The sequence below is a fragment of the Hyperolius riggenbachi genome, chromosome 2, assembly GCF_040937935.1.
Source record: "Hyperolius riggenbachi isolate aHypRig1 chromosome 2, aHypRig1.pri, whole genome shotgun sequence".
Lineage (NCBI taxonomy): Eukaryota > Metazoa > Chordata > Amphibia > Anura > Hyperoliidae > Hyperolius > Hyperolius riggenbachi.
Window position 1 is genome coordinate 34,341,949 of NC_090647.1, and position 25,131 is coordinate 34,367,079.

The following is a 25,131-nucleotide window of genomic DNA, read 5'->3' on the forward strand; positions in this document are numbered from 1 at the left end:
ATATAGATCATTTACATCTGATGAGTAGCAATAAAGTTATTGGTGAATGAATGGGAGGAGCGCTGAAATGTGAAAATTGCTCTGGTTTTTAAGCAAAAAACCCTGTGGTGCTGAAGTGGTTAAAATCAGTATTACCAAGAGAATGCACGATCAACAATTCGTCCAATTTTGAGTCGAAATTGATCACATGTATTGACTGGACATGCTAAAAGATCTCGGGCTGACATGCTCGATTGGGGGGTGTAACAGTACCGGCGTGTGATAATCTAACAACGATGTTATGGAAACCCCTGGCCGCTGCCTCCACCCATGTTTTATGTCCCCCCCCCCAGTGCCCATGCATTGATACTTTACCTGTCCGGGGTCAGCTGCCGTGTCTGTGACCTATTTACGCATTCGGCCCCATGTGACTTCGAGGATATAGCATGTGCGACGAATGCAGAAGTACGAGGACAATCAGCGCGTAAGTCTGCAGGTAAAGTATCGGAAATTGACCTGCGGTTTATGGCGGCCAACAGATCTCTCTACGATCAGGTTCGGTCAGAGAGAGATCTGCCTCTTGGTCGATCGGCCGCTATTATCACTATATTATATTAGCTATAGACCCTGAATAAGGATGCAGATCAGATGTTTGACTGAAGTCTGACTGGATTTTCCCCAGAAATCCTCAGTCCATCTGATTACTCTACCAGAAGCCCCCATGTGGCCCCTCCTCCTTCTCTCCCGCTGATACTGTAACTCACCACCAGCCCCCGTCCAGTTCTTATTCCTCAGCCGCTATTAAGCTGTCAGGAAGCGGAAAGCTCCGCAGTTTAATATGAGAGGTGTGAGAGATTGGAAGATACTCTCGGGACATTCCTGATGTATTGAATGATGACTTTTGCTTTTTCTTCTTGTAACCCGAGAAAAAGAACTGAGCTGTGAAAAGCGAGTCTCCGTCCAGAGCAGAGAGTGAAATGTATTCAGGACTGTACAATCCCTGCTTATGACCAGTATATACTGTGTGTGTCAAGGGGCCCCTCAACAAAGCTTTCATGGGGCCCCACAATGTTCCCACCCCTTCCTTTGCCTCCCTGTGGTGACCCTCACAGCCTGGGGGCCCCATCTTGCAAAGGTCATAAGGACAAGTGACCATCGTGATCTTCACCCCCATAAGAAGTGTGGCCACACCTGATCTGGAGGATGGACAGGGGTGTAACTAGAAGGGGGCAGTCCCAGCATTGAAGAACTCTTTGAATATTGACTGCAGAACCAAATCATCAAAGAGTTTCTGCAAGTGAACAGCTTTTGCCTTGATCAAAGCCAACCAAAAAAAAAAATGCTTTTTGGACAGATCTGGCATCAAGGATGAAATTTGGTTGCATCACTTCCATCCAGAGAGTAAACAAGAAAGCACACAGTGGACCTTAACAAATCAACCCCACCCTTAAAGTTCAAGTCATAACTGCATCAAAGGGAACAGTTATTTATTGTATTTATAAAGCGCCAACATATTACGCAGTGCTGGACATTAATTTAGGTTACAGACAATATTTAGGGGTGACATACAGCAATATGACAATACAGGAATACAAGAAAAACCAGATCCTGCAGAGCAGTATGAGTACCAGGTAATGCTTAGTCAGTCACTGGATGGGAGCAGGGGAGCCTCTAGGCATAGGCAGTAAAGGCCATTGCCTGGAGTGCCATTGGTCCAGGGGGCGCCATGTTGCTAGATTAAGCCACGCCCCTGGCTAAGCCCCACCCCCACAGGTGTTCTACTACTTGCTTCTAATGCATCTGCTTAGTGTAAGTTGCAGTCAGCTTCCACTGTGTCCCTCTGTGCCTTGTACATCTTCCCCCCCCCCCCCCTTTGTGCCTCCTTCTGTCTCCTCGTGCCTCCTTCAGTCCCACTGTGCCACCTCTGCCTCCTTCTGTCCCCTTGTGCCTTTCATTGTCCCCCTGTGCTACCTCTGCCCCCTATTCCTCCTTCAGTCCCACTCTGCCGCCTTCTGTCCTCATGTGCCTCCTTCTGTCTCCCTTTGTGCCTCATTCTGTCTCCATGTGCCTCTTCAGTCCCCATGTGCCACCTCTGTCCCCTGCGCCTTCCTCTGTACCTCCTTCTGTGCCCCTTTGTGTCTTCTTCTGTCTCCCTGTGGCTCTGTCTGTCCCCCTCTGCCTCCTTCTGTCTCCCTGTGCCTCCTTACATCCCCCTTTGCCTTCTTCTGTCACCCGCATTGTGTATTTTCTGGTGAAACGCTGCTGTATTGTGTATTTTCTGGTGAAATGCTGTCCGCATTGTGTATTTTCTGGTGAAACGCTGCTGCATTGTGTATTTTCTGGTGAACCGCTGCCAGCATTGTGTATTTTCTGGTGAAACGTCGCCGCAATGTGTATTTTCTGGTGAACCGCTGCCAGCATTGTGTATTTTCTGGTGAATTGCTGCCACAATAAGTGTAATTTCTGGTGAAACGGTGCCGCATTACGGTTATTTTCTTATGAAACGCTTCCGCAATACGTGTATTTTCTGGTGAAACGCTGCCGCATCACGATTATTTTCATGGGGTGGGGCCACAGGTTTTCTCGCCTGGAGTGACAAAATGGCTAGAGGCGCCCCTGGATGGGAGCATGGAGATTAGGCAAGTTAGGTTCACTCAAATGCATAGCATGGGTGCACAGTAATGAAGGTGCATGATCAGGTAGGACACAAAAGGAGGAGGACCCTGCCCAAAGGCTTACAATCTAGAGGGAGAAGTAAGGACACGAAAGGTAGGGGTCCAGAGTTCAGCTGCGGGTTTAGAGCACTTGTGTGTGTGTGTGTGTGTGTGGGGGGGGGGGGGGGTAGGCCAGAGTGAAAAGGTGAGTTTTGAGGGCCTTCTTGAAGATGTTGAAGGAGAGGGCTGCCCTAATGGGTGGAGGTAGGAAGTTCCATAGTGTTGGAGCAACTCTTGAGAAGTCCTGGAGGCGTGCATGGGACTGGGTGATGCGGGGGGCAGTCAGGTGAAGTTCATTGGAGGAGCGGACTAGTGACCTAATTACGATTTCGCGAAATTTCGCGTAATTAGTGTAATTACGATCATGGCCGTAAGTACATAATCGTAATGAAGAAGGATTTCGCGAAATTTCGCGTAAGCGTAATTTTCGCGTAATTTTCGCATTGCAGTGGGTTCATGCCGTAATTTCGCATTAAACGCTACCGTAATTTCGCGTTAAACCGTAACGCTCCGTATAATATAAAAAAGCCACCGACTTTAAGGGTTAATAGCAAAGCCCCCTTAAGTGCTAAGAGCCTCAAATTTGGAGAATATATTAAGGAGATCAGGAGGAATAAGAGGAAAATTTTTTTTTTCAAAAAGACCTTATAGTTTTTGAGAAAATCGATGTTAAAGTTTCAAAGGAAAAATGTAAACATTTAAAAACCCGCCGACTTTAACGGTTAATAGCAAAGCCTGCTTAAAGTTTAGGAACACCAAATTCCCAGGGTATATTAGGGGGATCAGTGGGAATAAGAGGAAACATTTTTTTTTCAAAAAGACCTTATAGTTTTTGAGAAAATCGATTTTTAAGTTTCAAGGGCGAAAATGTCTTTTAAATTCGGAAAATGTCAGTTTTTTTTGCACAGGTAACAATAGTGTATTATTTTCATAGATTCCCCCAAGTGGGAAGAGTTTTACTTACTTCGTTCTGAGTGTGGGAAATATAAAAAAAAAACGACGTGGGGTCCCCCCTCCCAGACCTCTTTAACCCCTTGTCCCCCATGCAGGCTGGGATAGCCAGAATGCGGAGCACCGGCCGCGTGGGGCTCCGCACCCTGACTATACCAGCCCGCATGGTCCATGGATTGGGGGGTCTCGGAAGTGGAGGGGCAGCCAAGCTTTCCCCTCCCCCTCCGAGCCCTTGTCCAATCCAAGGACAAGGGGCTCTTCTCCACCTCCGATGGGCGGTGGAGGTGGAGGCCGCGATTTCCTGGGGGGGGGGGGGGTTCATGGTGGAATCTGGGAGTCCCCTTTAAAAAGGGGTCCCCCAGATGCCCACCCCCCCCTCCCAGGAGAAATGAGTATAGAGGTACTTGTACCCCTTACCCATTTCCTTTAAGAGTTAAAAGTAAATAAACACACAGACACTTAGAAAAAGTATTTTAATTGAACAAAAAACATAACCACGAAAAAAGTCCTTTAATATTCTTAATTAACCATTAATACTTACCTGTCCCTTTAAAAGCCAGTTCCCACGCAATATCCTCGGAAATATACTAATCAGTTACAATATAACAAAGTTATTACAATGTAACAACTTTGTTACATTGTAACTACGCCGCACCCGACGCCACTCGCCGCTCAGCCGCCGCACCCGCACGCACCCGACAGAGCTCTGAGCTATATAGCTCAGAGCTCTGTAAGCATCTTTGTATTTGGGCTCCAAGGAGCTTCTGATTTAAAGGAACCCCATTGGTCTGCTAAGGACCAATGGGGCTCCTTGGAGCCCAAATACAAAGATGCTTACGGAGCTCTGAGCTATATAGCTCAGAGCTCTGTCGGGTGCGTGCGGGTGCGGCGGCTGAGCGGCGAGTGGCGTCGGGTGCGGCATAGTTACAATGTAACGAAGTTGTTACATTGTAATAACTTTGTTATATTGTAACTGATTAGTATATTTCCGAGGATATTGCGTGGGAACTGGCTTTTAAAGGGACAGGTAAGTATTAATGGTTAATTAAGAATATTAAAGGACTTTTTTCGTGGTTATGTTTTTTGTTCAATTAAAATACTTTTTCTAAGTGTCTGTGTGTTTATTTACTTTTAACTCTTAAAGGAAATGGGTAAGGGGTACAAGTACCTCTATACTCATTTCTCCTGGGAGGGGGGGTGGGCATCTGGGGGACCCCTTTTTAAAGGGGACTCCCAGATTCCACCATGAACCCCCCCCCCCCCAGGAAATCGCGGCCTCCACCTCCACCGCCCATCGGAGGTGGAGAAGAGCCCCTTGTCCTTGGATTGGACAAGGGCTCGGAGGGGGAGGGGAAAGCTTGGCTGCCCCTCCCCTTCCGAGACCCCCCAATCCATGGACCATGCGGGCTGGTATAGTCAGGGTGCGGAGCCCCACGCGGCCGGTGCTCCGCATTCTGGCTATCCCAGCCTGCATGGGGGACAAGGGGTTAAAGAGGTCTGGGAGGGGGGACCCCACGTCGTTTTTTTTTTATATTTCCCACACTCAGAACGAAGTAAGTAAAACTCTTCCCACTTGGGGGAATCTATGAAAATAATACACTATTGTTACCTGTGCAAAAAAAACTGACATTTTCCGAATTTAAAAGACATTTTCGCCCTTGAAACTTAAAAATCGATTTTCTCAAAAACTATAAGGTCTTTTTGAAAAATTTTTTTTTGCTCTTATTCCCACTGATCCCCCTAATATACCCTGGGAATTTGGTGTTCCTAAACTTTAAGCAGGCTTTGCTATTAACCGTTAAAGTCGGCGGGTTTTTAAATGTTTACATTTTTCCTTTGAAACTTTAACATCGATTTTCTCAAAAACTATAAGGTCTTTTTGAAAAAAAAAATTTTCCTCTTATTCCTCCTGATCTCCTTAATATATTCTCCAAATTTGAGGCTCTTAGCACTTAAGGGGGCTTTGCTATTAACCCTTAAAGTCGGCGGCTTTTTTATATTATACGGAGCGTTACGGTTTAACGCGAAATTACGGTAGCGTTTAATGCGAAATTACGGCATGAACGAAACGCGAAATTTCGCATTGAAAATTACGCTTACGGTATTTTCAATTACGATTTTAATGGCAATTACGCTACCGCAATTTCGCATCGTAATCGCGAATTTCGCATGCGTAATTATAGTAATGCGAAATTTCGAAAATTTCAGCTCAACTCTAGCGGCTAGGTATGTACCTCTGAGTGAGATGGGAAATGTAGGTTGGACAAGTTTTGTGGACAGATTTGTAGGTCAGACACCGTATCTTGAATCTGATTCTGGACTGTATAGGAAGCCAGTGAGGGGATTCACAGAGGGGGGCCGCCGTGGTGGAGCGATGGGAGCAGTGGATAATTCTGGCTGCCGCATTCATGATGGACTGCAATGGGGCTGTTCGGGTCATAGGGAGACCAGACAGAAGGGCATTGCAGTAGTCATGGCAGGAAATTATGTGGGCATGGATGAGGAGTTTGGTGGTGGCAGAGGTCAGGAAAGGGCGGATCTTGCAGATGTTATCTAGGTGGAAGTTGTAGGACTGTGTGAGATTTTGGATGTGGGGAGTGAAGAAGAATGCGGAGTCCAGGGTGACACCCAGACAGCGGGCTTGAGAGGTATGGCGAATGGTAGTGTGGTTAACAGTTACATGCACATCTGGGAGGTTCAGGGATGGCTGGGGTGGGAAGATCATAAATTCCTTTTTGTGTAGATTTAGTTTCAGGAACCTAGCGAACATCCAGGAGGAGATGGCTCATAGGCAGGAGGAGACCTTGTCCATGGTAGTGGTGGATATGTGAGGGGTGTGGAGGTAGATCTGGGTGTCATCTGCATACAGATGATAGTTAAAACCCATGCAGGAGATAACCTTGCCAATGGAGGATGTGTATAGGGAGAACAGTAGGGGGCCAAGGACCGAGCCTTGGGGAACTCCCACCGAGAGGTGGTTGGGGGTGGATGAGGACTTATTGAAGGAGGTCATGAAGGAGCGGTTGGAGAGGTAGGATGAAAGCCAGGTCAGGGTGAGGTCATGAATGCCCATGGACTGGAGGGACTGGAGGGACTGGAGGAGTAGGGGATGGTCTACTGTGTCAAAATTGCATCAGTTGTTTTGTCATGGTAACTGGATATTGATGTTGGATGATCTCTAGTATGGTTACACAACTGTAGGCACATATTATGCTGCTCTAATTCCAAAACTGAGGGAAACAGAAGGGCATGCAATAATACTAAAATATGTCCGCTAGACTAGTATTCTCTTTGTGGACCACTCACCCCACTCCACAGACCCAGTTCTCTGTAATAATTGTTTTTGACTTTTTAGTACATCTTCTCCCGTCAGTCAGTTGATTTTCTTAACAAAAAGCTCCTTCTCAATGCCCAATGATAACTTCAATCTTAACCTATCCCTGACACTTAACCCCGGCCTCACAAACAAAACACAAGACAGTAAGGCTGTGTTCTCACTAGACCGGAGAATGGACATATTTTGTATGTTCTCCTCTCATTGCTAAGCGGACAGTGAACTCCTATCTTATAAAAAGGAGCTGTTCACACTTGTCATGCTGCAGTGGATCCTTTGCGGTAAGTGGGTCGCACTTCTGTGCAGTCTGCGTTTATCCCGGGCCAGGCGGATGCATTCCCCATAAAGCCTATAGGAAAGCACATCTGCCCTGTGCTCCAGCGGGATAACTACAGTCCATCAGAGCGGACATTATTCTGTCCGCTCCTGCTGGCTGCAAGTGATTTGAAAACAAGTGGGAACACAATCTCAGATAATTTAACATCCTCTGTGTGCAAAAAAATACCTGCTTGAAGATTGAGATGGGGGAGGAGTTTGGACACCTGAGACACTACTGTTGTGCCAGCAAAATGGCATCTGTCTATGGCACAGGAAGGTGGTTTTCCAAACCCATTCAGCCAGGTCATATAACAACACTGAAATGTTTATGTGCAATATAAAAAAATGTTGCCTCCTTCAGTCATGATGAGATGGGTAATTTGTTGTCGGCAGAACATACCCAATTTGTGATACTCCCAGCCAAGCATAACCGCCCCCCCCCCCGCCCATTAGAGTGTGTCAGATAAAATAATTGAGGGCATCCCACAACTGCCTCAGGAGGGCGTACGACAACTGCCTCAGAAGTGTGTCCGACAACTTCCTCATGAGGGCATCCTATAACTTCCTCAGGAGGGCGCCTGACAACTTCCTCAGGAGGGTGGCTGATAACTGCCTTAGGAAGCCGTCCTACAACTTCCTCAGGAATGCATCCTATAACTTCCTCATGAGGGCATCCTATAACTTCCTCAGGACAGGAGGGCATTTGAAAACTTCCTCAGGAGGGCGTGTGACAATTGCCTCAGGGGGGCGCCTGACAACTGCCTCAGGAGGGTGTCTGACAACTTCCTCAGGAGGGAGTCCGCCAACTTCCTCAGGAGGGCGTCCGACAACTGCCTCAGGGGGGTGCCTGACAACTGCCTCAGGAGGGTATCCTACAACTTCCTCAGGAGAGCGTCTGACAACTTCCTCAGTAGGGCGTCCGACAACTGCCTCAGGAGGGAGAAGTTTTCCGAAGGTATGCCCAATCCATTGCTACTTTAAGAAGTTTACGTTTTACTATTCCACGTTTCCATTCGGAATGCTTTTGTAATGTAATACATCGTTTATTATCTGCATTGGCTGGTATGATAGTTCTCCCGCAAAGACAAAAAATATCTGAAAAATGTGATTCTTCTGCTGACAAAATAGAGGTTTTTTTTTTTGCAGCCAACATTCTTCTTGTGGCCTTTGTTTAATATCTAACATATGGCTGCCAGACCCCCGGCATTATGGGTAATTTCGATTTCTCCTCAATGATACAGACCCCTCTTCTGTGAATCCTGGGCCTGTACCATTGTCCATTGTGCAGAATAGGAACCCCAACCCCCCGAAATACAGAACTCTTGTCTAATGCTACGTACACACATGCGACAACGATCGTTCGTTAAGAACGACGAACGAACTTTTAATTGATGAAAGAACGACCTAAGTAAAGATAGTTTTAAAATGTGTGTAACGATCTGATCGTTAGAACGAACGTTACATCACAGAAAGCAACTATTGCGCCTGCGCATAAAAATGAGAAGTTCCATGGAGAAATAGTGAAATGCGCATGTCAAGCCTAGTACGAACGATCGTTTCCAACGATGTACTACTTTTGCAAACGATCGTCGTTGGTTAAAATCCGCCGAGACAGAACTTTCTTTTGTAGCGATTTGGCTCGTTCGTCGTTTGCCTTAATAGTCGGTGGTTCGTTTTTTGTAACGATCGTCGTTGGTAAAAAACGGGGAACGATCGTTACAAACGACTATAGTCGCATGTGTGTACGCACCTTAAGATAAGGAATAGATGAATGAAAGATACTCACTTTTTAAATGTGTGGATTTTTTTGAACTTTTTTTTGTGTGTGTAAAAAATGGCTTTAATATGAAAATCAACTAATTTAGGCAAACCCTTATTAAAGTGGACCTGGATTCTTGCACAGGACAGAAGGAAAACAGAACTGCACCCTGCATGTATTTAGAGAATTTAGTCTAATTCCCCCTCATCTGTGACTAATCACAAGTGTAATTTGATCTGCCAGCTGTGTCAGCTCATGAATCTCGGCAACCTTGGCAGAGCAGCTAATTTGTAAACACAGGATGTTAACCTTATGTCTGCTTCCATGAAAGCAGGAAGTAGACACTGCAGATTTATTGCAGGATTTGTATCAGCTGTAACAAAGAAATGTTTTTTTCTTGAAAGCTTATTATGCTGTTGCTTATCTTTTAGAGCAGAGAGGAAGTTCTGAGCAGAGAGTCCAGGTCCGCTTTAAAAGCAGGATAAGTAGTGAGGAGTTTGAAATTCGCTTAGTAATATTTTGCAGTACAATTCACAATTAGGAGGCAAAATCGTAACATGAAATTCTTTTAAAAAAATTTTTTCCACCTAATTGTAATTATGATGTGAAATTTCAAAAAGATTCCTCATTTCGTGAAATCGCAAAATTTGCATGGCAAGAACCGCCTCTTTGCTTCAGGGGCTGGGCTCAGATTTGGGGGTCAGATTCCGTTTTGATGCACACCTTCTCTCCTTTGGAAACTCTAGAAGCCATCTTTTAGACATTCTACTGTTGCTTGCCGAAATGCTTCACACTCGTCTTCTCACATTCTGCAGCGCTTTAGCGTAATCCAATCAGAATTTTAACGCTCACATCCCTCAAGTAAAAGTATGCTCAGTAGACAAGCTGCACATTTACCGCATATGTACTTTCTCAAGTAAGACTGTCACATGACTGCAGAACGCCAGTAACTGTTTGTCCAGCGGCATTAACATTAAGCCCCACCCCCTAAGTTCCTTCAACTCATATATAGGTGACGAGAGTGGCACTACTGCAACAAAGGGATTAATGACCTTGTAAAAACATTTTAAATAAAGGAGGTGATTATGTGAAGATACAGCGATCCAATTATTTATTTCTTCTAAGTTTTCCCTTTAAATAACATTAACAGTAAATAACATTTTTAAGCCACCAGTAAGAAAGTAAATACTCAGAATAATTTTTACAGTACTTTTTCACTTTCTTGTTGGTACTTTTTTAATTGCAAAAGTTATCTTAAAGGAATCATCAGGCAGTATTAAAGAAAATAAGTGCTACTTACCGGGGGCTTCCTCCAGCCCCAAGCTCCCAGCATGTCCCTCGCCACAGCTCTCCCCGCAGCTGTTCGCCACAGCTCCGTTCCGGTCCCCGGCGATGGCGTCAGAGGCAGAGCGACCTCCAGGTCGGCCTGTACTGCGCCTGCGCGAGCAGCGCTGTCAATCACCACCATGTTGGCTGGAGCGTACTGCACAGGCACGGCGAGGGACATGCTGGGAGCTTGGGGCTGGAGGAAGCCCCCGGTAAGTAGCACTTATTTTCTTTAATACTGCCTGATGACTCCTTTAAGGTTGTATAAAACTCGCAGTTCTTCTTTGCTGTAAAAAATTCTTTACAGCATAAAACCTACTACTAGAAAGAAAATTGGTAGCAGAATAGCATTCGGGGCTCGTTCCCACTAGAGCCGTTTTCGGTCTTTTTTCAGGCGCAGGCTATTTTAAAAATTGCCCCCAAAATGCTTGTGCAATGAATGTCTATGAGAAGGTTCATATCAGCGTGGTCCGTACGTTGTGCGTTCAGCAAAGCCTTGCCTTGAGCATTTTTGGGGCGATTTTGCTATAATGGAAGGTATAGAAAGAGCGTTAAACGCTCACAAAATCACTTTGCTGGGTGATTGCGGTCGAGTTTTAAAGAATAAATACATTGTATTTATTATTTTCCGGGTCAAAGAGTTCACTTCCTGACTTGCATCAGGGAGTGAATTAAAAAAAATGCTCGGGAAAAGCGCTTAGGAAAGCCCTTTTCACAAAAAAAACCGGAACGCCCACCGAAGCGCCCAGAATCGAAAAATTGCGACAAACACAATGTGAACGAGCCCTCAAACAGTTAAACACAGCACTTTCTTCTTCAGTGGAAAGCTTAGCAACGATGCTGATGCTGAAAAAGTACCATCAAAATTATTTTAAGTATTTTCTTGCTCACTGGAGGTTTAAAAGGCATTTTATGAAAAGGTGTGAAAGTAACAACAAGGACAAAAAGTGAATTGTATACGGGCCTATGAATAGAACACCGGGGCTTCGACATCTCAAAAAGTTTTCTCAGGCCTCTTTCTCAGTAGGACGTTGCGGTTTGATGCAAAAACCGCAACGTCAAAGTCGCAACGCAAATTACAACGCCACGCCCCCAAAAAGTCGCAACGCAACTTCATGCCCCGGTATCGTCGCATACAGTAGAGCATACAGGCAATGAAAAGTATGCGTCCAAGTCATTACTGAGCATGTGCAAACAGTCCAACGTACCTAATAACGTGTATAATGCACACAGGGCCGGATTTAGGGCTAGGCCCCCTAGGCCATGGCCTAGGGCACTGCAGGAGCAAGGGCATCAAAGGAGCAGGCTGAACTTATGCAGCATTTGCACACTTGCAAATGCTGCAATGCAGGGAGACCAGGCACGTGCTTGACTGCGGTACTCTGCAGTGAAAAGCCTGTGCCACGACCACCTTGCTCTTTGTGCACATTTGCATTGTGGCAGGCGGCTATGGACTTGGGCAGCATTGGAGAGAGAGGGGAAGAGGAAACTTCGGCACTGGAGATGAGCTGAGAAAGGAGTGACACTGATGGCTGCTGCGGTGTGAAGGTGAGCTGGCTACCTATACTAAAAGGTGGGGGTGTGGGAAAAGGAGGGAATAAGAGAGTCATCTGGCTACCTATACTGGGGGGAAAGGGGGAGGGGTCATCTGACTACCTATACTGGGGGGGTTATCAGGCTACCTATACTAGAGGGAAAAGGGGAGGAGTTATCTGGCTACCTATACTGGGGGGGGTATCAGGTTACCTATACTAGAGGGAAGGGGGAGAGGTCATCTGACTACCTATACTGGGGGGTCATCAGGCTACCTATACTAGAGGGAAAAGAGGAGGAGTTATCTGGCTACCTATACTGGGGGGGGGATATTAGGTTACCTATACTAGAGGGAAGGGGGAGGGGTCATCTGGCTACCTATACTGGGGGGGGGGGGATATTAGGTTACCTATACTAGAGGGAAGGGGGAGGGGTAATCTGGCTACCTATACTGAAGGAGGGCAGCTGGTGACAGCGGCCTTGGGTGGTAAAGAGTACAAATCCGTCCCTGAACGCACAGCATGCAGCACTCTCTAATAACGTTACATGTTACACACAAATGCAACGTGTGCACTGTGAATGTTGCACAGACTTACTATTGCGGTGCGTTAGTCTGCGTTGAAACATTGAAACATTTTCTAACGTGCGACTTTAACATTGAAAAAGGCCTAAAAGGTAAGAAAAAAAAAGGGAGGGGACACACAATGTGGAATCTGTATATAAACAGCCTGGTGGATTGCTGTGGAGAGTCATTATAGCACGTCCGCTGGTGTCTCCTCCCTGAGTCAGGCTGTGGGAGCGTTTGGGATCGGCTTTCTGGCAGGATAATCAGAAGAGCTGATGACTTATCCAAGGCAATTCCCAAGTCACCAATTACTTTTCAAACGTTCTAAACTTGTAAAGCAGAATTTGTTTTTCCAGGAAACAACGACAATATATTTTCAGCACGAGTATTGATCTAACTGCCTTTTACAGCAAGCCTGAACTGGAAATACACTCAAAGAGGTTCCGTATGTCTAGTAGCAATGTATGTCTCATATTCATATTGTAAGGAGATACATTGTGACTGTGGAATGTGCTCAGCAGCCATGTCAGTGTGACTAAAACCTGCTTCACTCAGCTCCCACCAAAAAGAAATAATTCCATTGGAGCCTGATAGTGCTCTTGCTATGTTTGTTCAGCAAGGTGAAAGAGATTTGTCCCTTTTCACTTTTTTAGGAGAGAATTTGACTTGCAGTTCGGCCGCCTCATTTGCATACAAAAAGTGAGGGTTTTTTTTTAACCCTTGCAATGCAAATACGATCTCTGCAGGGGAGAAAAGTCAGTAATGTGTTTTGAGCTCACTTATCTTCATCTCACCTTATAGTAGGAAAAGGCCAAATAATCCAGGGCATCTTCAAGGGACCCCTCATCTTCTGTGAACCAGCTGCCGTAGGACCCCCGAAACATGCTGACCGCTTCCTCCAGCCACGGTATAGAGTGGTAATAATCCTCCATCTCATAGGCCACCTAGGAAGCAGAGGATTCTGGGATTAACAGGATTCAACCAATCCAGGCGAACACCTACTTACTAGTGGAGGTAATATAACTGATGAAAGAAAAAGTTCAAAGCCCCATCTTTTTGACTCGTATTTGTACTTAATAGAAATATTGTTTTACATGAATATATGCAAAAAATGTATATTGATATGAGGTTGATGATATGAAATGCCATAACTCAGAGCGGGATCATTCACCAGGCAAGCCTAGGCAGGTGCTTGGGGCCTAGTGGGTGTAAAGGGGCCCGCCTGCCACCTTCTCTGACCTCTCTCCACTTCAGCTTACCAAAAGGACCACTAGGGGGCATCCAATTCTACTACCTTGCCTAGAGTCCCGTTACATCTTAATCCATCTCTGCCATAACTCTCTCTCAGCTTAGACCAGGCATGGGCAAACTTAGCCCTCCAGCTGTGGAGGAACTACAAGTCCTACAATGCATTGTAGGAGTCTGACAGCCACAGTCATGACTCATAAAGGCAAATGCATTGTGGGATTTGTAGTTCCGTATCAGCTGGAGGGCCAAGTTTGCCCATGCCTGGCCTAGACAAATATTGCATCCAATCTGCTTAAAGCTAAAACTTGTGAACCAAGAATTTACTCTGAACTTTAGTTCCAATTGTGTGAGGATTGAGTAAACAAGGGGTCTTATCTATTAGTCATAAATCAGCTAACATCCTCTCAAGACCCCATTTAGATGTTCTGTTTCATTTAAAGGACAGTAGAGAGTAGAATATGGATGCTGCCATATTTATTTCCTTTTAAACAATACCAGTTGCCTGGCAGCCAAGTGATATGTAGCCTACTCTGTTTAGCTATGTAGAATCCTCCTTCCAGAGCATTCTGGGACACCAGGCATTAGTTTCACTGGATTCTAGATTAGAACACTCAGAAAGAAAATATTCAGCAGAGCTGGACCTGACAGGATTAAAGATGTCATCACCACCTGTAAATAATTTCAGAATGTAAATCAGGAAGAGGAAGGATTTTACAATGGGCAAACACTGACTAAATAGTTTATACCTAAAAATTGTAAAAGAAAAGAAGCAATTGTATTCATTATGTTATTTTTTCACTGCAGTTCTTTAACCCGTTAGCAGTTTCAGACAAAATATTTAGTTTGAAACTGCTGTGCACTGTAAACCTGTGCCAGAAAATCTCGTTCAGCTGCCTAGTGCAGGGAGCAGTGCAGGGTGGCAGGCAGGGCCGGATTTGTACTTCTTACCGCCCAAGGCCAACTATACCGTCTGTATGGTTATCTCTGTGTGTCCCAATGAGAATTCTCCTTACTCTCCATCATTGGATGCCACAGACAATAACTGTTTTAGTAATATGCGTATAGATAAGTTATGTTTTCCTTAATAACTTTTATGTTATGTTTTCCATCTCTTTAATGATGGACCCATTGTGTCACCATGAGAGTTAGGCTGATGTGTACCTGCAGGACAGAGCTTACAGGTCTTGCAGGGACGACACAAGTACAGGACAGAGGGTTCAAAGGTTAAAGCTGTCCTTGTAGATAGGGATGGCTCCATAGAACAGCTTTACTGCCCCTCACTGAGCCGCCCCTAAATTTCTGGTGCCCTAGGCCATGGCCTAGGTGGCCTTGCCAGAAATCCGGCCCTGGTGGCAGGGAGCAGTGCAGGGTGGCAGGGAGCAGTGCAGGGTGGCAGGGAGCAGTGCAGGGAGCAGTGCAGGGTGGCAGGGAGCAGTTATAGTTACCTGTTTCGGACAGATTCTTCTCTTCCTCCACCAGCAGCTCTGAGTGTCTGGCAGGTCTTCTGGGTCACGATCACATCCGATCACATGATATGACGTGTGATCGGGATCCAGGAGACCGTGTCAGTGTTACAGCACCACCCGGTAGTGGAAGACGGTGATGGAAGAAATAGATGATACTCTTCTATCGCCCCTCTTCGACCACTGAGCAGGGCTGTAAGTAACGCTGACATGGTCTCCTGGATCCCGATCACATGTCATATCATGTGATCAGAACCTATAAGACATGCGGCTTACATCGCCGTCATAGTTACATGGCCACCATGGTGGAGAAAGAAGAAGCTGATCCAACTGTCCGGAAAGGTAACTATAAAAGCTCCCTGTCGCCCACTTTGTATAACCTGCTGAGCCTGCCAGGCACACTTCCCTAGTGGCAGGAAAAATTTGGCCCTGCTGCCAAATAAACTTTTACTTTATTTGGCTGCTAAAAGGTTAAGGGAGTGGAGTTGAGAAACGTTGGGAATGTGTCCATACCCTGTAACTGAAACCATAACAGAGGAATTGCATAGCATTAAACATCTCTTTTTTATCATCGTCTAACTGGTCCATAAATTCCGCCGCAGGAAGCTCTTATTTATATTGGTGTTCTGTGGCTGGACACGGCACAGTAAATGTCAGAACGTCCTTCTTCTTCTCACCGCCTGCGTTTAGTCTGCGATTCTATCTGCAGTTACCACAATTGGCGTAGCAGCAGAATTTTCTACCTCATAAACACCATCTGTAAACATCTGACATAGGAAACAATGTGAGATTCTGTCGCCCCCCCCCACAAGGAAAGACAGCGGGGACATGTGTTCTGTGTTCAGTAAGAGTACGATGAATGAGCTGCAGATACGGCTACTGAACATGTGTTCACATTTACTCCCAGATGCAAATTACGAGACCATCCTGAAGGTCATGGTGATAATTAAAGCAAATGTGAAACGACCTGCAAAAACACAAAAACGTTCGATGCTCAGCTATGGGATCCAGAACCTTCCCTCTCCATAGCACCTTCCCAGTCATCCCTCCATGCTCTTGGCCCACCCCTGTCTCCTGTTGAAATTCCGCAATGGGCGAGGGCATGAGACACTCTTCTTCTGAAGCACTCGAGGACACAAGTGCTTCCAAAGCCTTCTGAGGACTCCCGAAGGCGGTAACCCATTAGCAGCTTCAATAGAGTTATCTCGTTTGACATAAGTATACTGCTTTCGACCTCAATCAGTAGAACTCGTGATGCTGTAAATTCTTGGAATGCTTTGTTCTCACTCTGCTAGCAGAACATATAGAAACTGAAAACAGAAGTCCTCTGTTGTTGCCTCACACTTCCACCTAGTGACAGTGGCCATTAGGGATGCTCGTTCGGATTTAGCGGAAATGCATTTTCCACATCTCCGATCGGTAATTGAATTTCTGCATCCGAAGTTGGAAATCGGTAATACAAGTGCAGTAGACGGATTTTCGTGGAAATCATGGAAATTTTCGTGGAAATTTCCACCGCCTTTAACCACTTCACCACTGAGGGGTTTTACCCCCTGAGCACCAGAGCAATTTTCACCTTTCAGCGCTCCTTCCATTCATTCGTCTATAACTTTATTATTACTTATCGCAATGAAATGAACTATATCTTGTTTTTTTCGCCACCAATTAGGCTTTCTTTAGGTGGGACATTATGCCAAGAATTATTTTTTTCTAAATGTGTTTTAATGGGAAAATAGGAAAAATGTGGGGAAAAAAATAATTATTTTTCAGTTTTCGGCCATTATAGTTTTTAAATAATGCATGCTACTGTAATTAAAACCCATGAAACGTATTTGCCCTTTTGTCCCGGTTATAAAACCATTTAAATTATGTCCCTATCACAATGTTTGGCGCCAATATTTTATTTGGAAATAAAGGTGCATTTTTTTCAGTTTTGCGTCCATCCCTAATTACAAGCCCATAGTTTATAAAGTAACAGTGTTATATCCTCTTGACATAAATATTTAAAAAGTTCAGTCCCTAAGGTAACTATTTATGTATTTTTTTTTATTGTAAATTTTTTAATTTTTTTTTAATTACAAAAAAAAAAAAATGGGGAGTGTGGGAGGTAATGAGTTAATTTTATGTGTAAAAGTCATTTATTTGTATGTGAAAAATGTGTAGGGTGTAGTTTACTATTTGGCCACAAGATGGCCACAGTAACTTTTTGTTTTAATGCGACCTCCAAGCTTCCTTCCGGAAGCTTGGAGGAAGAATAAGGAGGCTGGACACGTGAGTTTTTTCTCACAATGATCGCGCTGCCCATAGGAGAGCAGCTGATCATTGCGGGGCTTAGATCAAAGAACGGGAATGGATTTTCCCGTTCATTGATCTCTGGGCGAGCGGGCGGCGGCGGTTTTACTAGTGGCGGGCGGCGTGTTTACGAGCGGGAGCGCGGGCAGCGTCGGGAACGCGGAAAGTATGTGTTTCTCCGTCCCTGGTTTTTAAAGGATGGAAAAAGGGGCGGAGAAATACGTACGCGCGGGGGTAAAGTGGTTAACATTGATTTTCTCAAAATGTACAAGGTCTTTTTGAAGGATTTTTTTCCTCTTGTTCCAACTCTTCTGTTTAACAAACCATGAACATTTGGTGTTTGTAGCACCTACGGGAGCTTTGCTATTAACTGCTAAAGTCGGCGGCCATTAACTGTGATGTAAAATGCAGAAAATCCGCATTACCGATATGTGGTATGCCAACGAATTTAGAGATTAATAGCAAAGCCCCTGTAGGTGCTAGAAACACCACATTTTCAGGGTATGATAAGCAGAGAACATCTTCAAATCCCTGGGGCTCTTACTCAGGGCCGGATTTCGGGCAAGGCCACATAGGCCATTGCCTAGGGCACCAGAAGTTTAGGGGTGGCTCAGTGAGTGGCAGTAATGCTGTTCTATGCAGCCATCCCTATCTACAAGGACAGCTTTAACATTTGAACTCTCTGTCCTGTACTTGTGCTGTCCCTGCAAGATATGTAAGCTCTATCCTGCAGGTACACATCAGCCTAACTCTCATGGTGACACATTGGGTGCATCGTCAACGAGATGGCAAGCATACCATAAAAGTTCAAAACATAACATATAATTTATACGCATATTACTAAAATAGTTATTGTCTGTGACACCAATGATGGAAAGTAAGTTGAATTCTCATTGGGGCACACAGACATAACAACCATACAGACGATATAGTTGGCCTTGGGCGGTAAAAAGTACAAATCCGGCCCTGCTCTTACTACTTCCGGGTCGCACTGACCTGGAGTAGTACGCCTGCGCTGCCCGGCGGAGCGCGTTCTAGAACGCGCTCCTGTTGCCGGGCACTTTCTGCGCGTGTGCGTGACATCATGAATGACGTCACGCTCATGCGCAGAGTGTGCCCGGCAGCAGGAGCGCGATCTAGGAGGCGCTCAGCCGGGCAGCGCAGGCATACTACTCCGGGTAGAGCAGGGACAAGGTCCTCCAGCACCCAAGGCTGAGACACCAAAGTGCGCCCCTCCATCCCTCCCACTCCATCCGTCACACACTGATTGCTACTAGACTAAGAGGGCCACAGGGCCCACAACCTCCCCAACACCTTAAAATCTAGTTATCTGGCTTGCAGTCACTGCTATGTATCCCCTTTTCTTATTTCTTTCTGCTTCATACACAATTAGGAATGACAGCTGAATGAATTGTGCGCCCCCTCCTACACTGCGCCCTGAGGCTGGAGCCTCTCCAGCCTATGCCTCGGCCCGGCCCTGACTCCGGGTCAGTGCGACCCGGAAGTAGTAAGAGCTCCAGAGATGTTCGCCGGGCGAACAGTTCGCCACATCTCTAATGATAAGCAGAAAAGTGGAAACAAGAGGAAAAAAATCTTTCCAAAAGACTTTGTAATTTTTGAGAAAATCAATGTTAAAGTCGGAAATGTAAAATGCAGAAATTCGCATTACAGATATGCGGTATGCTGCCGACTTTAGAGATTAAGTGGTCAGCGGTGGACAGAGAGCATGAAGAAAGGATCGGGAAAGTTCTATGGGATCCACAGTCTTCTTTCTTCATAGGTGAGTATCTAATTTTTTTTTTTTTTTTCAAAATGCTTCAGTTTTACTTTAACGAAAACCTATAACGACAAAAAGTTGCCGGGGGGTGCTCACCTTGATAGGGGGAAACCTCCGGATCCTATTGAGGCTGCCCCCGTCCTCCTGTGTCCCACGGCGGTTTCGCTCTGGCCCTCCGAACGGTAAATATTTACCTTCCCGGCTCCAGCGCAGGAGCAGTATCGGCTCTCTGCTCGGAGATAGGCAGAAATAGCCGATCGGTGTCGGGCTGCACTACTGCGCAGGCGCAAGTCTCCTGCGCCTGCATAGTAGAGCGGACCCGACGGAGATCGGCTATTTCTGCCTATCTCTGTGCTGAGAGCCGCAACAGCGCCACCCACTGGAGCCGGGAAGGTAAATAAATGTAGCTTGTCAGGCTTGTCAAGCCTGGATTGCCGGAGACTTCGGGGGAGCCAGCGCTGGATTGCCTGCATCTACAGGGGAGGGGGAAGCCTCATTGGGACCCTGAGGCTACCCCCTTCTGAGGTGAGTACCCCCCAGGGGAACTTTTTTTTTTGTTACAGGTCATCTTTAAGGGGCCTTGTGCAGGGCCGGCCCGCTCATGAGGCGGGGTGAAACATTTGCCTCAGGCGGCAGATCTGGGGGGGCGGCACCCGCCTGTCCTTGGATGCTGGGGGCCGCCCGCCCAGCTGGAGGGGTAGCTGGCAGAAAGGTGGTATTGGGCCTAGTGGTGGGGAGGGGGGTCGGACCCCCCCTCACTCGCCTGGGTCCCCCGATCTGCGCTGCTCCTCCAGCGTTAAACCAGCGTGCATATCATTAAGAGGCAACGGGTGGGGGAATCACTCACCTCTTCCGCGCTCCATCGTGTGCTCCACTGACGTCACTTCCGGCAACGCCGCCTACTGTATTGTAAGTGGACAGCCTTGCCGGAAGTGACGTCAGTGGAACGCACGATGGAACGCGGAAGAGGTGAGTGATTCCCCCGCCCGTTGCCTCTTAATGATATGCACGCTGGTTTAACGCTGGAGGAGCAGCGCAGATCGGGAGACCCAGCCGACCCCCCTCCCCACTGCTAGGCCAATACCAACTTTCTGCCCGCTACCCCTCCAACTCGGAGGGGGGGGGGGGGGCGGCGATTTTTTCTAATTTTGCCTCAGGCGGCATAAAGTCTAGGGCCGGCCCTGGCCTTGTGACTGACAGAGAAAACACGCAGTTAAACCTGATAGACAGGGTGTTTATTGGGCACACACTGTACATAAACTGGCCAGAAAGTATTAACTCAGCACACTAGTTACTGCGGATTAAGCAGCAGTTAGGATTAGTCTTTAGGAAAGTTTTGATTTGATTATTATTTGGAATGGTTAGGGTTAGGCATCAGGAAGGGTATAACATAAAGAGGGGGTTATGATTAGGAGGATAATGAGGTGGGAGGATGTTAGAGTTCTGCATCAGGTAGGGGTTCACAGAAAAAGAGGGCGGGAAAGGGGGGGAATAGGGTGAGATGCCAGGAAGGGGTTAATGTGAAAGCAATTAGAGTCTGGAATATGTAAGCGATTCGTATGGGGGTGAGGTGGGGTGGTGATGTTTTAGGGATAGGTGCCAGGAATAAATATGAGTGTGTGTGTGTGTTGGAGATGGCCCAAACGGTTCGCGATTGAACGCAAACTTTATGCAAGTTCGACCCGCCCCCTATACTTACTCATTAGGGTCAACTTTGACCCTCTACATCACAGTCAACAGGCACATTGTAGCCAATCAGGCTACACTCCCTCCTGGAGCCCCCCCCCCTTATAAAACACAGGCAGCGTCAGCCATTTCACTCACTCGTAAGGCTGCAGTAATTAGAGAAGGGAGAGAACCTGCTGCTGACATAGGGAAAGCTTAGTTAGGCTCTTGTGTTAGGCTAGTTAGGTTGCTCTTTCTTGCTGATCTTATTGCTAAAAAGCACTCCTCATCCTCAAGTTCAACATCTCTTTTGAGAATTAATGTTGTTCTTGTGATCTATTTTTTGTGTGTGTGTGTGTGTGTGCATATACAGCCTTGGTAATTCCTACTGTGCCACTGCAAGGCCCAGCACATTCAGTGACTACCTTTGTATGTGACAGGCAGCTGCACATTTGTAATACCAATTACTGCATACCCACCTGTTGTTCAGTGCACCTACCTACCTACGTGACCGCACGCAGTGTCACTGCACCTGTTCACGGTACCTGTGTGTGTGTGACAGCTGCACATTTGTAGTACTAGTCACTGCATACCTGTTCACTGCACTTGTGTGACCGCACACTGTTTTATATACCAATAGATGTACAGAGGCGCCAACAGGATAAAAGAATTACTAAAATGTTTAAAACATTCGGGTGGTGGCGGTGGACCAGCCACTCAAAAATGGGCTTGATGCTGTCACTTGAGAAACAAACAATTTATTCACATACTCCACGAACAATATCGCAACGCGTTTCACGGGCACAATCCCGCTTCATCAGGCATTCAACAATGGGAGTATTACACTAGAAATGACAGAGATATAGATATATCAGAGCGCTGCACAAGTGTGATAGTGTCCATGTAAACATTTCATAATAATATATATTATATTAAAGAATTAATCATAAAATGTTTTATATACCAGTCCGTGCATACGTGTTAACTGCACCTGTGTAACCTCACATTGTTGTACCAGCAGTAACTGCAACCTTTTCACTGCACCTGTGTAACCGTACATTGTATTAGTCAAGTCAGTGCATACCTTTCACTTCATCCCCCCAATATGGACAAAACAAAAGGCAGAGCCAGAGGCAGGCCACCTGGCAGGTCTGTTCAAGGTCACGCTGTCGTGATTTCATGCGGCCCTCGACCAAAGTACAGTGTTCAGAAGAAGGCACGTGCCATCAACCCCCAATATTGTCAAGACTATTTAACACAAAACACCTCATCTTCCTCAGCTTCCGCACAGAAGCGTGACATATCTTCCTCCTCCTGCTCTGATTCTGGCACCCCACTTAACACTCCGTCGGCAGCCATCACCAAAGTGCCATCATCACAGGGCTCAGCAGTGTGGAAATGTTTTTGTGTGTCTGCCTCAAATGAGAGCAATGCCATCTGTACTCTCTGCCACCGAAAATTGAGCCTTGGAAAGACCAAGACCCGCGTAGGGACAACTACCTTATGAAGGCACATGATTACAAAGCACAAACTGCAATGGGATGACCACCTGAGGAAAAGCAGCACACACAAGCAAAGCCACACACCGCAGTGGAAGATACCAGGCCGCAATTATTTCTCAAAAAAGGCGATACACCCAGATAATAAGGTTGTTGCTTCATTGTGGACAGACCAAATTTGATCAGCTGGACAGTCACTGTTATTCTGTTATTGAGCTACCTCAGCCCGGCGACCATATAGGCTTCAAAACCGCCATGGCCTGCACTCTCGCCAAGGTGCGCACCAGTCCAGCACGGCCGTCACTACACAAACAGCTGTTTGCGGTGCGTTACACAGTGAGTTTGTCTGTCAGTGTGAAGCAGTACTCTAATTTAGTGGTGCTCAAATACCCCTTTTTAAAATTCGAGTTTGGTCGAATTCGAATAGTAAATTATTCGAGGTCAGTCGAATATTCGAGTCGAATAATTTTTACTATTCGATTCGACCTCGGACTTCGAGCTGACTATTCGAGTCGGTATTCGAGCTCATTATTCGAGCTGACTATTCGAATTGGCCTTAAATAGCTTCCAACACTTGTTTTGAGGGTGAATGATGCAAGAAACGTCTTTTTTTCCAAGTAACAACAGCAAGTGATTATGTGGGGATGTTCCTTTAAAAAAAAAAAAGGTGGAAAGAGAAGTTGTGTCCAGAATTTTGTTCAGTACTGTATATACTTCTTCTTCTTCTTCTTCTTCTTCTTCTTCTTTATCTTCTATATCTTCTTCTTCTATGTCTTCTTCTATATCTTCTTCTTCTTCTTCTATATTGTCTTCTTCTTTTTCTTCTTCTTCATCTTCTTCTTCTTCATCTTCTAATCTTCATCTTCTTCTTCTTCTTCATCTTCTTCATCTTCTTCTTCATCTTCTTCATCTTCTTCTTCTTCTTCATCTTCTTCATCGTCTTCTTTATCTTCTTCTTCTTCTTCTTCATCTTCTTCATCTTCTTCTTCTTCTTCTTCATCTTCATCTTCTTCATCTTCTTCATCTTCTTCATCTTCTTCTTCTTCATCTTCTTCATCTTCTTCATCTTCTTCATCTTCTTCTTCTTCATCTTCTTCTTCTTCATCTTCTTCATCTTCTTCTTCTTCATCTTCTTCATCTTCTTCTTCTTCATCATCTTCTTCTTCTTCATCTTCTTCTTCATCTTCTTCTTCTTCTTCTTCTTCTTCTTCTTCTTCTTCTTCTTCATCTTCTTCTTCTTCATCTTCTTCTTCTTCATCATCTTCTTCTTCTTCTTCTTCTTCATCTTCTTCTTCATCTTCTTCTTCATCTTCTTCTTCATCTTCTTCTTCATCTTCATCTTCATCTTCTTCTTCATCTTCTTCTTCATCTTCTTCTTCATCTTCTTCTTCATCTTCTTCTTCATCTTCTTCTTCATCTTCTTCATCTTCTTCTCCTTCTCCTTTTTCTATATCGTCTTCTTCTTCTTCACTTATTTCTCTTTCCATTTTTTTTTTAAAGAAATGCAGCTATTTTTGAGCGTAACAAATAGCTGGTGGGCGCACGCATGTTGGAAGCGCCATTGTATGTGCTCCCTGGCAGTGGAAACACACAGACAGCAGGAGGTAAATTCAGCAGCAGGAGAAGGAGGATGAGTGTGTGGCAGCAGGCAGTCAATGAGGCAGGCAGCGTGACATAATAGCCCTGGTACCTAGCGGTGATACCAGGGCTGTAAATAAACACAACAGGAGGTCCCAGACAGCGGTCGTGCAGCCCACATCGTGTCCAATACACAACTGGGACAACACAGTTTTCAACCCGGGCACCTCAGAAAAATTAAACCTTTTTTTTTTAATGGTTTTTTGGTTTTGGTTTTACAACCAATTACACAGATATAGCTTAGCTATTATTTGACGTAATAGCTGGTGGCAGAGTGGCAGCAGAAGGTAATTCTGTGTACCCTGGCAGTGGGAAACACAGACAGACAGCAGCAGCAGCAGGAGGAATGGAGGAGTAATTATGTGAGCAGCTATTGTTTGACGTAATAGCTGGTGGCATAGTGGCAGCAGAAGGTAATTCTGTGTACCCTGGCAGTGGGAAACACAGACAGACAGCAGCAGCAGCAGGAGGAGGAATGGAGGAGGAGGAGCAGTGTGAGTGTGGCAGCAGGTAGGCAGCGTGACATGATAGCCCTGGTACCTAGCGGTGATACCAGGGCTGTAAATAAACACAACAGGAGGTCCCAGACAGTGGTCGTGCAGCCCACATCGTGTCCAATACACAACTGGGACAACACAGTTTTCAACCCGGGCACCTCAGAAAAATTAAACCTTTTTTTTTTTAATGGTTTTTTGGTTTTGGTTTTACAACCAGTTACACAGATATAGCTATTGTTTGACGTAATAGCTGGTGGCAGAGTGGCAGCAGAAGGTAAATCTGTGTACCCTGGCAGTGGGAAACACAGACAGACAGCAGCAGCAGCAGGAGGAATGGAGGAGTAATTATGTGAGCAGCTATTGTTTGACGTAATAGCTGGTGGCATAGTGGCAGCAGAAGGTAATTCTGTGTACCCTGGCAGTGGGAAACACAGACAGACAGCAGCAGCAGCAGGAGGAGGAATGGAGGAGGAGCAGTGTGAGTGTGGCAGCAGGTAGGCAGCGTGACATAATAGCCCTGGTACCTAGCGGTGATACCAGGGCTGTAAATAAACACAACAGGAGGTCCCAGAC

The 25,131-nt window shown here is 45.8% G+C and overlaps 1 protein-coding gene across 1 annotated transcript in view; it reads right to left on the minus strand.

The window, feature by feature from the left end:
- P4HA3 (prolyl 4-hydroxylase subunit alpha 3) overlaps positions 1-25,131 on the minus strand; it is a 134,979-nt gene that overhangs the window by 48,962 nt on the left and 60,886 nt on the right. Inside the window, exon 4 of the mRNA XM_068264688.1 lies at positions 13,274-13,423. Within this exon, the coding sequence (XP_068120789.1) occupies positions 13,274-13,423 (150 nt within the window). The remainder of the gene's footprint in view (positions 1-13,273; positions 13,424-25,131) is intronic.